We start from the raw sequence: 16,113 nt of genomic DNA, 5'->3' as shown, positions 1-16,113 counted from the left end.
AAGAATCCAAATTAACTCTGCAGAAGACTATGAGAGTTTCAGGGATGGCATACGACTGGGCTTGACAGAGGGCCTGAACATTTACACACAGAAAATTAAAATCTGCCTGATTTCCAAAGATTGGAAAATTTATTGGGACACGTTTCGTCAACATAACGATATTGGTAACGGACAAGGTCAAGCACTGAGAGTTACCGGGCGCATCCACAGGTTGCGAATAGTGGGATGCTTTGTATAAGAAGGTGCAATTACTGTAGCGGACATTCAGCGATACCGAGTGGAGAGTAGGAGGCTGAGCGGCACCGGCTCTTGCTTAAATACTGAATGGCTATGATACTCGATATGACAAGGCGATTTATAACGTTTCGTGGCCATTGGTCCAATGGACTGAAATTAGCTTGCTATTAGAGCTTGACGAGGATCATTACCACCATATGCAGTAATGTCGATACAAAAGCAACAAAAGTACTTAGAAGTAAAGTTGGATGGAAAAATCAACTGAAATTATTACCTGTAGGATCGTTATCGTGGGTTTTGAACCCTCAAATAATCCACACGCTATACAAGAGCATAAGTAGGCCAATATTAATTTCAGACTTGAAAGTATGGTAAACAGCGATAGGGAGAAAGAGTAACATATTGCCAAAACCACAAACTTTTTGTGGCTCGATTCGTAATTTTTACCAATATTTCGACGACCACCGGTGATCTACATCAGGGTTTGAAAATTCGAAACATAATAATCGAATTTTCGTTTATAGGGCACAAGTTCGACTCAGTCGAACCCGCACTAGAAATCTGGGCGCGCGAACTCAGCGAGGTGACCTAACTTACTGGCTATATATCAAAAAAAAGTGTTATGTTGCAAAATCATACAAAAAACCCCCTTCGCTAAAGAATAGTTCCTGTATAGAAGAATTGGCAGTACCAATAATGGGTAGAGTTGTCGGGTTAATTACCGTAAAAAAACCAAAAACATAGTTCATAAACGAAGAAAGGTGAAATGGCATCCGACTACGGATGTCAAAAGTGTGCATTCGCACGCTTAACGTTCAAAATTAAAGAAAATATATTGATTTTTAATTTTATACCTGTTCATTCACACACACAGTGTATTTTTTATGTAGAAAAATATTACAATTATTTTGTTTTAATATGCTCATGTACAAAAGATGGAGGGAAGAAATAAATATTTTACAATCAAAAACATTTTTTTTTTTTTGTAAATTTTTGTAGCTTAACTCTTCAAAAAGAAATATAAAAAATAGAAAATACTATCAATACAGAATACACAGACAGAAATCATAATAGACATCAATATTAAAACAAAGATTAGCTATGAAGTTTATAAAAAACTTAGAACATAGATGTTAATTAATCGGCAGTTTTTATCGGTTTTTTCTTCTAAGGATTTTTGAAACAATGAAAATGTGGCTTGTTGGTAAAAAATGGGGTTTTGCTGTTATATAAAAAAATATTAAATTAAATTATTTTTTTGTTTGTTTCTTAATTTAAGATGCAGTCATTTGTGTTCATAGATTTTGTTGCTGCAGCTGTTGCTGCTGTGGCTGTTGGGGATGTTCCCTTCTCCCGCTGGCTCTGCTGCGCACTGAGTCTGTGTCCGTTTCATCATCGGCAATCTCTTCACGCGGCCTTGTCCATTTGACCATGGTCTCCGGTGAACGATACAGGAAGAGTAATTTGGCAAACAAATCTTCTTCGAGCATGAATTCTAAAGCTTCTCTTACCTGTTGGGAGAGGGGTGAAAAAAAAGAAATAGCTTATGAGATAAAGATTACAAAAAAATTGAAACCGCCGACAAGAAAAAAATCGTTATCGGTTTTTTCCCTTTGAGATAAAACCAAACTAATGTTCCGTGAGCTCCCAAAGTGTGTTCCCAATGTGTGTCCCATAGAATGTTCCCAAAGTACGTCCCCAAAGTGTGTCCCAAAGTATGTCCCCGAAATATGTTCCCAAAGTATGTCCCCGAAATATGTTTCTAAAGTATGTCCCCGAAGTAGGTTCTCAAAAATGTCCCAAATATGTATATTGCCATAGAATGTTGCCAACGTATTTTCCTTAGGTATGTTCCCAAAATATGTTGCCAAATTTATTACCGACTTATGTTACCAACATATTTTCCTAAATAATCTCCCCGAAATATGGTCCCAAAGCATCTTCTTTAAGTATGTTTCGTAATTTGATTCAAAAATTAGTTGCCAAAATACGTCCCCCAAGTACGAGAATGTCCCATAGTTTGATCCAAAAGTATGTTCCCTAAGTGTGTCGCCAACGTTCCCAAAGGCTGTTCGCAAAATTAGTTGCCAAGTATATTACCAACGTATTTTATGTCACTGAAGTATATCTTCAAAATAAATCCGAAACGTATGACCCAAAAGTGGGTTCCCAAGGTGTGTCCCATAGTATGTTCCCAAAGACGACCCCAAAGTTTGTCCCCGAATATGTTCCCAAAGTATGCTCTCAAAGTATGTAGCTGAAGTGTTCAAAAAAATTTTTCCTAAAGAATGTTACCAAAGTATGTCCCCCAAGTGTGTTTTCAAAAAATGTTCCTAAAGAATGTTACCAAAATTTGTATATTATCAAAGCATGTTGCCAATGTGTTTTCCCAAAGTGTGTTTCCAAAACATGTTGTCAAATATATTACCGAATTATGTTAACAATATATTTTTCCAAATAATCTTTTCTTAAAAATATGGTCCCAAAGCATCTTCTTAAAGTATGATTCGTAGTATGATTCAAAAATGAGCTCCCAAAATACGTATCTTCCCAAAGGCTGTTCGCAAAATATGATGTCAAGTATTTTACCAACGTATGTTGCAAGCCCAATGTATGTTCCCAAAATATGTTGCCAAAGTAAACTACCAAAGTATTTTACCAACATATTTTTCCGAATTACTTCACCGAAATATGATCCAAAAGCATGTTCTTAAAGTATGATTCCAAAGTCAATTCCCAAAATACGTCCCCCTAGTATGACCCGTATTTTAATCCAAAGTTAAGTTCCCAAAGCATGTTTCCAAAGTGCGTCCCCAAAATATGGTGCCAAAAAATTTTCTCGATGACTGTTCGCAAAATATCCTGTCATCGTACAATATTTTTCCAAAGCATGTTCTCAACGAGTTTTCCCAAAGTATGTCCCCGAAACATGTCCTCAAAGTATACTCCTTGGAATGATACAAAATTGAGTTCTCAAAATATGGTCCTAAAGTATGATCCAAAATTGAGTTATCAAAGTATGTTTCCTGAAATATGATCCTAAAGTATGTCACGTAGAATGATCCAGAAGTATGTGCCCAAACGATTTTCCTAACAAATGTTCCCAAAATATGTAGCCAATGTATTTCGCAAAGTATGTCTGCAATATGGTCCCAAATTATGTCCCTATGATATGCTCCCAAAAAAGATCTACAAAGTACATCCCGTAGTATGATCCATTAGTATTTTCTTAAAGTACGTGCCCAAGATATGTCCCCAAAGTATATTCCCAAAGTACGTCGCCAAAGTATCCCACTTAGTATGATCACAAAGTATGACCACAATCCCATGGCAGCCGGTTGTACGTACAAGATTGACCCGATGAAGTCCTTAATCGCCAAGAGCTGCCGCCTCGGTGTACAACACACTGCTACGACAACAACAACAAACTATGTCCCCGAAATATGGTACCAAAGCAAGTTCCCTAAAGTAGCCCCCAAATTATTTCTCCAATATATTATGTTCTTAAAAATTATCCCAAAGTATGCTTATAATGTTCAATAAAATTTTATTAAAATTTTTATGGAAATAAATATGAGACATAAAATTTTTACCAAATTTTCAACAAAAACTAAATTTTATAATTAACTTTGTGAAACTTACCAAATATATATCAAGGCACAATTGTAATACTCTATCCACATTGGGCAAATCTTCGTACATTATTTTACGAGTCTGGCCGCCTAAGAAGCCCTTCAAAAATCTCGAGACCACTAAAACGAATGTAGTATAGATACCAATGATGCTATAAAGATAAGGCAAAATAAATAAATTAATTAGTAATTATAAGAAAAATTAAGCCAATACGGCATGAAAAGTTAAGTTGTCAAAAGTTAAATGAATCTGTCTGTAAGAGCCTACCCTCCAGCTGTTATAAATGTCCAAGTTGAAGGGAACTTCTTGTCATTGAAGGTGTAAAAGACAAGGCCAGAGTTACAATCATATAATGGCAACTTTTTCAAAATATCCGTAGCCTCATCCTTATCGCAATGATCACCAATTTCCCACCACTGGAAGCTGTAATTATTCGTATGGACTCTTATGCCCAAATCACGGAAATCTAAGATGATAAAGTAAAAAAAAAACACACACACACAGAAAACCAATTAGAATTTGTATGGCACTTTCTTATTAGAGCCACCACTCACTGTTGTTTGTATCTACCAATAAAGCTGATACATATATGGGATCGGCCGAATTGAGGACCTTTATGAACTTGGGCACTACATTTGGTATAATGGCTTCAGGCTTGATAGATGTTGTATTTAGCACAACAGGAGTTGTATTCGGCAACGCAGCAGTTTCATTCAATCCTACAGTTGTTCCATTCACCACTGCTGCAACTGTTCCATTCAGCGCTGCAGCTGTTTCGTTTTGCTGCATCACAGCTAATTCATTCATCATAGCTGACGTATCTATGGTACCATTAATCATAGCCTTGAGGATGTTTCTATAGGCATAGGTATCATTCATTTGGAACGTTATTTCCGAACCCACGGTACCCGTTTGACCTTTGGAGGGCGGTGTACGTGTTAGCTCATAAGCTAAGCGAACTGTTAGAGTAGCATCTGCAAAGCAAAATAAATTTTCATTAACAAAAACTTTATCAGATAATTAACCGTAAACTTACTGCTATTCAATTCATCCAATAGCCTCATCTTGTCTGGTGGCGCTATGTTCCACATAGTTGGTGAATTACCACTTAACTTAATAGCAGCTATATCGGAGGCATCATAGTTCAGTAAAAATGACAAGGCTTCTCTTTCCTTTATGTAGGCATTTTTCATTTGCGAAAACATTTCATCGTTGAACACATAGGTGCTCTCTCGTGTGCTGGTAACATAAATGGGCTCATAAGAACTTATCCTTAGCGAGACCTTAACCTCGGTGGGCACATTCGATTGGCCAACAGCATTGAAAAGTGCGAAGAGCGTTAAGGGACCCCAGATGAGGAATACTATGAAGAGAATGACTGCACCGCCCATTAGCAGTTTCATAAAAGCAGCTTTCTTTTGAGCTCGCACAGCAGGGAAATCGGTTTCCATTTGACGCAAACATTTGATGGAATAAATGTTGGCAAATATATCCTCCATTTTCAGCCAATCGAATAAAGTCATAGTCGTATCGGTGCATAGCCAGTCCAAAATGGTACGCAATTCGTACAGGAAAGGTATGACCATGTAGCTATAAATTGCAAGATTAATAAACGAGTAAAGTGACTCTTGATTCTTTACCACTTACATTTTGAATGATATCATATTGATCATCGAGAAACTCTTTGTTAGGAAATTGCCAAGAATTCGAGTGGGATATCCACATTTGATTTGATAACTGGACAGTAGAAGATAGAAGCATTTAATAATGTAGAAGATTATTGGTGGTGCAGAGGCATAGAAACTTCTCTCTGTTACCGCTGGGACCACAAAGAACATCCATATATGAATGCCCACCACCGATATAAAGTGGAAGGCTATTTTGAATATAAGGGCCTTGCGCAAATACAAAGCCCTATCGATGACAATCAAAATGAATTGTACCAGCAACATAATAAGGAAGGGAACGGGAACTTTGTTTTCGGCCAAGTAGGTTTTGACACCACCATCAGAGAGTTTTGACTGTAAGATAGCAATATATAAATATTTAAATTTTTGTTGTATTGGCGAGCTAAGGATCTTGATATTGAACTCAGTTTTATCAACTTACGATAAATTTTTTTTTGTATAGAAAGAATTGTTTTCGACTAAATAAATGATAAATGTTTTGAGTGATTATTCATAACTGCAGACTCAAGCCTGTTTTTTGTAATACTATATAGTGAAAATTAGCTTTTATCGATGAAATCGATAACTTTTCACTAACAATCTATCCAGACTCAAACATTACTGTTGTATTTTAGTACAATACGGTGCATATAACGATTTCTCAGTTATTATTATCTGTTATCGAATGATATCGATAACTACCCCGTACAACTTTGCACAGAAATCCTATCCCGTGTATCTGACTTATACTAGGTAAGTAATATCGGAATTCCGTGTTATCGGTTGTTATCGCATGGTATCGCATGGTATCTATTACTATCCAGAACGAAGACATATTTACGCTTACAACCTGTCCCTCTATTCTTTCTGATTCGATTCAACTTGTCGTAAAGCCGCATTAATTTCAGCAAAAACTGTAATGGTATCTCTCACAAAGAACCTGGCTCTGCATCCAACAAGTGTTGGGACGTAGAAAAGTATCATCCTAAATGTACCTAAAGTATGTTCCCAAAGTGGGTGTACCCAAAGTATGTCCCCAAAATGAGTTCCCAAAGTATGTCCCCAAAATGAGTTCCCAAAGTATGTCCCCAAAATGAGTTCCCAAAGTATGTCCCCAAAATGAGCCCAAAAAAACAATCGAATTCAATATCAAAGGTCCTATAATATTTCATTTATCTCAATTTTAACTTACACTGAATGCTGTAAAACCAAACAGCAGCACAAAGAAATTGATGAAATCACACAAGAACATCAAGGCATACACATCAGTGGGCAGACGAGCCTTATGCATCAGATTATGGAAAAATTTCGAGAGACCACATAGATATTTATGCCGTTGGAAGCTTTCCACGCGCCTAACCAATTCATTGGTAGCTGATATACTTTCATGGCTACCAGAAGCATAATCGGAAGCCACAGAACGGCGACGTTCGCTCATAGAATTGGCATCACCATCAGCATTGGAGGCATTGCTGGAAGAAAGGAAGGAAGAAAAAAAAGCTCTATTAGCAAAATTATATTTATAAAAATATATGAACAATTGTTTAAATTTACAAATAATACCTTAAGGGATTATCACTTTTATTTTGTTTTGAATTCTTGATTTTTGCTTTTCTTGAATCTTGAAATCTTGATTTCTTCAATATTCCTTTCAGTTTTATAGATTTTACTGATTTTCTTATATACTCTAAATAATTTTGACTGATTTGAAACTTTTGTTTTTGTATATTTTCGATACATACCTATACTTAAATTTGATATTACGAATTAAATTGTTTATCTTAAAGAATATTAAAGATAATAAATATACTTACAGACTATGGCGGTCCTCGTCACCTTCGCTTTGGAATAGCACAGTTTTATAGTTGTCAATTTTCCATAATCCATGGGATTTCAATATAAATCTAAAAGAAAAAAATTACAAAATAATTTTATTTTTCTTTGTATAGTAAAATAATGAAAAACCAGTAACGAAAGGCAAAAGGCGGGCGGAGTCGACTATTTAATACCCTACACCACCTGGTGTACCTAGGACTTTTTATTTGTAGAACTTATCTCGAAATCTAGTGAGACTTTAATTTGGATACCTATTGAAATGTCAAATAGAACCTTGTCAGATTTTCCTAAGATAGACAACAAAATTTGGATTTCCACATCCTTAAAAGGCCAAATCGGATAAAAGATTATATGGGAGTTATATCGGAACCTGTGGCAATTTTGATGACACATACTGGGGACGACAAATAGAACATCTCACGCCCTATATTGTAGAGATGTGACCACAATTGTGGCTTTTTTTGACTTAAAAGTCCATATCGGATAAAATATATACATTGGAGCTATATTTAAATCAGGACCAATTTTAATGAGATTTTGCGCACCTATTGGAACGTCAAATAAAAAGTCTCATGCAAAATCGGACCAAAATTGTGGCTTCTAAAGCCTTAAAACTCCATATCGGATGAAAGATATATATGGGAGCTATATCTAAATATGAACCGATTTTTATGAAATTTTGCACACATATGAACGACGTCAAAACAAGCACCTCAAGCCAAATCTTGTAAAGATCGGACGAAAATTGTGGCTTCTACAGCCTTAAAAGGCCATATCGGATGAAAGATATATATGGGAGCTATTGGGTTGCCCAAAAAGTAATTGCGGATTTTTTTAAAAGAAAGTAAATGCATTTTTAATAAAACAAGAATGAACTTTAATCAAATATACTTTTTTTTAACTTTTTTTTAAAGCAAGCTAAAAGTAACAGCTGATAATTGACAGAAGAAAGAATGCAATTACAGAGTGACAAGCTGTGAAAAAATTTGTCAACGCCGACTATATGAAAAATCCGCAATTACTTTTTGGGCAACCCAATATATCTAAATCTGAACCGATTTGGTTCAAAATCAATAGCGTTCGTCCTTGTGCAAAATTTCATGAAAATCGGATAAAAAATTAATAAATTGACCTCCCCCGGTAAATCAGAGTAGTTCTGGCTCAATTACGATCCGGCAGATGCAGCCGCCTCCATTCCTACAGAGCAAGGATTGATGCCAACGTGCAGGATGTATGTCCCGATTGTGACCATGGACCACACGACCACCTGTTTAACTGCTCAGCCAGACCTACTAGTCTCAGACCCAGATCCATCTGGGCGCACCCCATCTTAGTCGCAGAGTTCCTGGATCTGGACACTCAACAGAATCAAGCAGACGAAAGACAGAACACAACGCACTGCTACAACAACAGTAACAACTCACACATTGTTAGGACCTTACCAAACTATTTAAAAAACTATAAGGAATTATTGTATAATACCCTACAACCCTATAAATACAAGTTATGAGCTATATCTAATTCTGAACCAATTTGGATGGACCTCGGCGGATGTTTTCAGATGGCTTATTAAGCAATCCGTATCGAATTTCAAGCAAATATGTTCAAAATGTAATAACTGCAAAAGCAAATTGCAAATGTTGTCCACTAAGGAACGGAGGCCACCGTAGCGCAGAGGTTAGCATGTCCGCCTATGACGCTGAACGCCTGGGTTCGAATCCTGTCGAGACCATCAGAAAAAATTTGTCACCAGTGGTTTTTCCCTCCTAATGCTGGAAACATTCGGGAGGTACTATGCCATGTAAAACATCTCTCCAAAGAGGTGTCGCACTGCGGCACGCCGTTCGGATTCGGCTATAAAAAGGAGATCCCTTATCATTGAGCTTAAACTTGACGGACTGCACTCATTGATATGTGAGATGTTTTACCCTGTTCCAAAATGCAATAACTACGGTTGACAAGTGACATCATTGCAAATTACCCAAAATCTAACGAACATATATATGGAAGCTATATCTAAATCTGAACCGATTTCGACTTCTTAGATATTGTGGTAGTCGTCGAAAAAGCGTTCTGCAAAATTTTGACAAGTTTGGTTTATAAATGCGCTTGCAGTGGCTCTAGAAATGAAAATCGGGCGATATACATACAGGGTGGCTGATGAAAGCCGCTACCAAAAAAAAATGTAATAACTTTTTTTCTATTTAATAATAATAATTTAATAATTAATTTAATTAATTAATTAATTAATTTAATTAATAATAATTTAATAATTAATTTAATAATTTAATTTAACATGAATAAAAGAAAAATGTATTCCATACACCGAAAAAAAAATGTAGCAATATTCATCATTGTAGCAATATTCATCAGCCACCCTGTATATGACAGCTATATCTAAATCTGAACCGATTTCTAAGAAAATCTTTCTTGCCAAATTTCGACAGCATCGGTTAACAAATGAACAATTTATTGCAATATTTCTCAAAATCGGACGAACAAATATATATGGGCTCTATATCTAAACCTGAACCGATTTCTTTGAAATTCACCAGTAATATTGAGAGTCATAAGAAAATCCTTCCTACCAAATTTCGAGAGATTCGGTTGGCAAATAAGCACTTTATTGCCTTATTTCTCAAAATCGGACGAACATATATATGGGAGCTATATCTAAATCTGAACCGATTTCGAACAAATTTCTTTGATATTGTGGTAGTCGTTGAGGAAAGCGTTGAAAAATTTTTTGGCAAGATTGGTCAATAAATGTGCTTGCAGCGGCTCTAGGAATGAAAATCGGGCGATGATATATGAGAGGTATATATGAGAGCTATATCTTAATCTAAACCGATTTCTATGAAATGCACCAGTCATGTCGAGAGTCAAGAGAAAATCCTTTCTGCCATATTCCGAGAGAATCGGTTAACAAATGGCCACATTATTACAATATTAGTCCAAATCGGACGAACATATATAAGGGAGCTATATCCAAATCTGAACCGATTTTTTCCAATTTTTATAGACTTTGTCTCTAAGCCGAAAAACATGCATGTACCAAAAAAAAAAAATTGCGACCTGTACACAAATTAATATGGACAGACGGACGGACATAGCTAAATCGAATCAGAAAGTGATTCGGATCCCATGGCAGCCGGTTGTACGTACTGGATTGAACCGACGGAGTTCTTCATTGGCAAGGGCTGCCGCTTCAATGTATAACACACTACTGCAACAATAGAAAGTGATTCTGAATCGATCGCTATACTTATCAATGGGTCTATCCCACTTCCTTCTGAGTGTCACAAAAAAAAAATCACTTAGTTATTGGGTTGCCCAAAAAGTAAATGCATTTTTAATAAAACTTAGAATGAACTTTAATCAAATATACTTTTTTTACACTTTTTTTCTAAAGCAAGCTAAAAGTAGCAGCTGATAACTGACAGAAGAAAGAATGCAATTACAGAGTCACAAGCTGTGAAAAAATTTGTCAACGCCGACTATATGAAAAATCCGCAATTACTTTTTGGGCAACCCAATATAATACCCTGTACCACAGTGATGGTGTAGGGTATATTTATTTCAATGTTTTTCTATTCCTACCTGTGGAAAAACAGCACCAATAACAACAGCAAATCATATGTAGCATAGTCCGGTATCATTTCAACTCCAAATAGTTTCTCTATGCCCAATGGATTATTGGGTAGATTATAATGATAATTGGCCCATATCAATTTGAATTGGAATATACATTTAATAAGTACTATGGCCTGGGTATATGCTATCAAAGTGACCCAAAATGTCTTGGTAGGACGTGGCAATGACAAAGTGCCCCACAGGAAGATCATCAGAGGCAAGGGTAATGATATCAAACTGGCATTGACAATCTATAAAGAAAAACACAAAATGCCAAATAAAAAGAAATATTAAAAAAAAAAAACAAAAGTTATAAAAAAATAAAGTTTTTATAACAAATTCTACATTACCTGGTTGATAAACACAACAATGTAACAAATCAAATCTGTATTCGAAAGAATGGCATACCAGGCAGATATTAAAACTTCAACAATGATATTGTGATCGCGAGCAGTGAAATCATCCTCATCAAAAGCCAGTTCCGTGCTGTAAAATTTTTATAAATATCAAAATTATTTTTAATAAAAATTGAGATGAATAAAAATTAATTGATTTTTCTTTTCTTTAAAGGTGTCTATACCATTCTTCTAAAAATCACACAAAATTAAAATACAGACATATAAATAAATTTTAGCATTGATTCCGAATACATTACATAAAACATTACAATATACAAAGAAAAATTATAAAAAAATAAAAATTTAAATATTTAAAATTATAAAAATAAATAAAATTAAATTTTGTTTTTATTCCACCCACTGTAAAATGGTGGTTAGTTCATTGTTAGGTTGGCAACTATATAACTTTAGGTAATACTTCGTAATAACTCGTTATATAGTCGAATGCATGTGAAGTCAGAGGATCGGAAAAACGGATTCGAATTCTGCAGAGAATCTCAAAAAAGAGATAGAGAGGGGGAGAAAGTACAAATTCAACCAAAGACTTTATATGGGTATATTCATTTAGTCATTCCGTTTGCAACACATCGAAATATCAATTTCCGACCCTACAAAGTATATATATTTCGGATCGTCGCAAAATTCTTAGACGATTTAACGATGTCTGTCCGTCTATCCGTCTGTCCGTCCGTCTGTTGTAATCACCATAGAGGCTTCAAAAATTGAGATATTGAGCCAAATTTTGGCATAGATACGTCTTTTTGATGCACGCTGGTTAAGTTCTTGAACGGGCCAAATCAGACCATATTTGGATATAGCTGCTATATAGATCGATTTTCTGATAAAGGGTCCAATGCCCATAAAAACTTAATTTTTCATGCGATTTTGCTGAAATTTTAAGCAGTGAGTGGTTTTAGGGCTTTCGACCCAAATATGATTCAGATCGGACTATATTTAGATTTAGCTGCCATATAGACCGATCTGCCGATAAAGGGTCTGAAGCCCATAAAAACTTTATTTATTGCCCAGTTTCGCTGAAATTTGAAACAGTGGGTTATCTTAAGCCTCCCGACGTCTGACCTAAGTATGGGTCAGATCGGACTATATTAAGATATAGCTGCCATGTAGACCGATCTCCCAATAAAGGGTCTGAAGCCCATAAAATCTTTATTTGTTAACCGATTTCACTGAAATTTGGAACAGTGAGTAGTTTCAAGTCTCTCAACTTCGAACCTAAATATGGTTTAGATCGGACTACATTTAGTTATAGCTCCCATACAGACCGATCTCCGAGTCTGAAGTCCATAAAAGCTTTTTTTTAACCGATTTCGCTGAAATTTGAAACAGTGAGTAGTTTTCATATAGACCGATCTGCCGATAAAGGGTCTGAAGCCCATAAAAGCTTTATTTTTATCCGATTTTGTTGAAATTTAAAACAGTGAGTACTTTTAGGCCTACCAACATCTGACCAAAATATGGTTCAGATCGGACTATATTTAGATATAACTGCCCTATAGGCCGATCACCCGATAAAGGGTCCCATAAATGCCCTATTTGATATCGCTGAAATTTGAAACAGTTGGTAGTTTTAGGTCTCCCGACATCCGCCCCAAATATAGTTCAGATCGGACTATATTTAGATATTGCTACCATATAGACCGATCTCCCGATAAAGGATCTGAAGCCTAAAAAAAACATTATTTTTGTCCAATTTCACTGAAATTTGAAACAGTGAGTAGTTTTAGGCCACCCGCCATCCGACCCAAATATGGTAAAAATAGGACTGTATTTAAGTATAGGTGTCATATAGACCGATATGCCGGTTAAGAGTCTGAAGCTCATAAAAGCTTTATTTATTTCCCGACTTTGTTGAAATTTGAAATACAAAATTCAACATTGACTTATATTTATAAGACCACTCAATGTCCGTGCGGAATTTGGGTGCTTAAGTTATCCAATTTTCACCGGATTGTGACGAAATGGGATTTACATATATACCCGAGGTGGTTGGTATTCAAAGTTCGACCTGGCCGAACTTAATGTCTTTTTACTTGTTGCTATTAATTTTCAATAGGACATCAATCTTCTGACGTTAATACCACGATAGCCAGGAAATTATTGGGATTTAGACCACAATCTGTGTTGGGACCACTTAAACAATAAAATGTTAATGTTTGTATAACTTAAATTGAGAGTCGGGGGGTTTTGAAAGCAGTTTAAGATAATTCTCATCTTGTTAAATTCATGAAAATACATGGAAAGGTCGATATAAATCGAACAAAATGGCTGAGTGAGTCATTTATCAGACTGACACATAAAAAAACCTCGAAATATTCATTCCTAAAACTCAAACTTTACTTCGTAGTCTTACTTTCATCTTCAAGTATTCGAAAAACATCTTAAGCTGCTATTACACGATAAGACTTGTCGTAAATAATTTCAAAATAGCAACTCTGAAGAGCACAACATTCGTTGTGTTATGCGTACGAAAAACTTAATACGAATAAATATGCAACTTTTTCGATTCCAACGACCTTTATTTCATCGAACATATATGTAGGCACATGTCTATAACAAGTTAGAGCGTGCTAGGTTCGGCCGTGCCGAATCTTATATACCCTCCACCATGGATAGCATTTGTCGTGTTCTTTGCACAGTATCTCTTTTTAGGCAAACAAAGAATAATTAATAAGAACTGTTATGCTATTTGAGCTATAGACCGATTCGAACCATAAATGAATTAAATGCTGATAGGAAATTAACGATAGCACCATATTTATTATTAGAAATATCGAGCTCTAGGGTCGATCCAAATGTTTCCTAGAGTTTTTTTTTATCACATTTCGAGTTTTTAGGATCCCAAAAGAGCCACTTTTAGAAATGAGATCACATCGGAGTATCGGTATATATGGAAACTGGCATCCAAATATGGGTCATTTGCAAAGGCGAGTACTTATATTTTGATGTTAAAATTTTTTAAATCAGTCTTTAGTGGATGTTCGGATAGAAAGACATAGCTAAATCAACCCAACCTTATCGGCATTCTTTTGTGCAATACATGTAATTGATCGATAGTTTTTTTGCCATAAGACCTACATATAATATTCTGAAACAAAAACATTATTTAAAAAAATGTTTAATTTTATAAAATGAAAAACTGAAAATATGAAATAAAATTAAAATGTGAAGAAACGCATTAAGTTTGGCTGGGCTGATTAAAACAGACCCATGAAATGACTATCTGGCAGGAAACACCTTTCGATGCAATGGGAAATACATGCAAATTGCAAATATTACCCATGAACACTCCACTAAGGAACTGGGGCAAACTTCTCACATATCAATGAGAGCAGTCCGATTCAAGTTTAAGCTCAGTGATGAGGGGACTCCTTTTTATAGCCGATACCGAACGGCGTGCTGCAGTGCGGCATCTCTTTGGAGAGAAGTTTTATATGGCATAGTAAATCAGAAACCACCGCTGAACATTTTTTGCAGATGGTCTTGCCAGGATTCGAACCCAGGCGTTCAGCGTCATAGGCGGACATGCTAACCTCTGCGCTACAGTGGGAAATATATGGTAAACCCATATATGTAGAGAGAGCAGCTTTATATAACGTTCGAAAGGTCAATCTTCACTCACTGATTTTAGATCCACGGTTTCTTGGACAAAAATTCTTAGAATTCGTTGTAGACTACGATTTTGGCAACCACTTGCTGAGTGTTTTTTAGCCCTCACATCGAGACCCTCCTAAGGGCAAGGGGGAGCGCCCCAAGGAAGGCGCTCAATGCCATAATCGATCTAATGCCTTTAAATTTACATATATGTTATATGTTATGGGTATTCGGCAATGAATATTATCTTTGGACCGAGGGAGTCGGCGTTTCTCTAACTTTAGGCACTCTTCCATTCTGTTGAGCGCTGACATGGTATAAGCAGCGCGACAGTTTTTGTACCAGGGGAGTGGGGTGATTCCTTGTTGACGAATTGGACGTCGCTAAAAGCAACCGCTTTTCATGGACCTTCTTTATACACAGGTAGGTTCAGGTTGAATGGGGCACCGTGGTAGGCGTTTCATTGAGCTCCTACGAATTATTGAATCATGTAGGCTTTAGAACGAGTATAGTGTATTTAAGTAGTAAGCAGACCGCTAGGATAACGGCGCATCTCAGTCGACTGATGGCAAACATGAGTGGAACTCTCTCGAGTAGGCCCAGACTCTTAATGGAGGTACATATGCAAAAGCATCCTCCTCTATGCCGAGTGAAATCCCTGTTCTCGGTAAAGAGGACGGCGGCTCTTAGGGTCATATCATCCTGCCGGACAGGAGCTCGCAGCCCTTGTAATAGCCAAAAAGATTCCGATAGATCTACAAGCCATAGAGCGCGCCGGGCTCTACACTACGGACAGGGTGAGATTCAAACGGATCATACACGGGCCATACGAAGGGAGACTATCGAGAGATGGCAACAAAGGTGTACGAGTGACAATCGGGCCAGGTGGACGCGACGATTTATACCCGCTGAACGAATGTGCAGAGATAGGAAGCTCCGCGACGCCAACTATTACGTCACACAGATGTTGACAGGCCATGATTACTTCCGGAAATACCTGCATAGAATTGACAAATGCACCTCTAGCAAGTGCATTTATAAGGAGCTAGAAATTGCAAACGATGTAGAAAACGCATTCTTCCACTGCGAGCGCTGAA

General features: G+C 36.5%; 1 protein-coding gene across 8 annotated transcripts in view; it reads right to left on the bottom strand.

Annotated features, from left to right (window-relative positions):
• Window positions 1-864: 864 nt before the first annotated feature.
• Window positions 865-16,113, bottom strand: part of LOC106084890 (piezo-type mechanosensitive ion channel component) — an 84,656-nt gene continuing 69,407 nt past the window's right edge. For 5 of the 8 annotated variants that reach the window (XM_013248842.2, XM_013248847.2, XM_013248848.2 and 2 more), the window contains 10 exons: window positions 11,357-11,492; window positions 10,974-11,257; window positions 7,352-7,441; window positions 6,730-7,009; window positions 5,518-5,891; window positions 4,907-5,460; window positions 4,425-4,844; window positions 4,138-4,336; window positions 3,880-4,021; window positions 867-1,748 (listed from right to left, as the gene is read on the bottom strand). In XM_013248842.2, the coding sequence (XP_013104296.2) occupies window positions 1,533-1,748; window positions 3,880-4,021; window positions 4,138-4,336; window positions 4,425-4,844; window positions 4,907-5,460; window positions 5,518-5,891; window positions 6,730-7,009; window positions 7,352-7,441; window positions 10,974-11,257; window positions 11,357-11,492 (2,695 nt within the window). In that variant the 3' untranslated portion in view covers window positions 867-1,532. Of the gene's footprint in view, window positions 1,749-3,879; window positions 4,022-4,137; window positions 4,337-4,424; window positions 4,845-4,906; window positions 5,461-5,517; window positions 5,892-6,729; window positions 7,010-7,351; window positions 7,442-10,973; window positions 11,258-11,356; window positions 11,493-16,113 lie in introns of all 8 variants that reach the window. The other 3 variants (XM_013248846.2, XM_013248841.2, XM_013248839.2) reach the window with 2 other exon arrangements.

This window comes from Stomoxys calcitrans, chromosome 3, assembly GCF_963082655.1.
Source record: "Stomoxys calcitrans chromosome 3, idStoCalc2.1, whole genome shotgun sequence".
Lineage (NCBI taxonomy): Eukaryota > Metazoa > Arthropoda > Insecta > Diptera > Muscidae > Stomoxys > Stomoxys calcitrans.
This window is presented reverse-complemented; position numbering and strand designations above follow the sequence as displayed.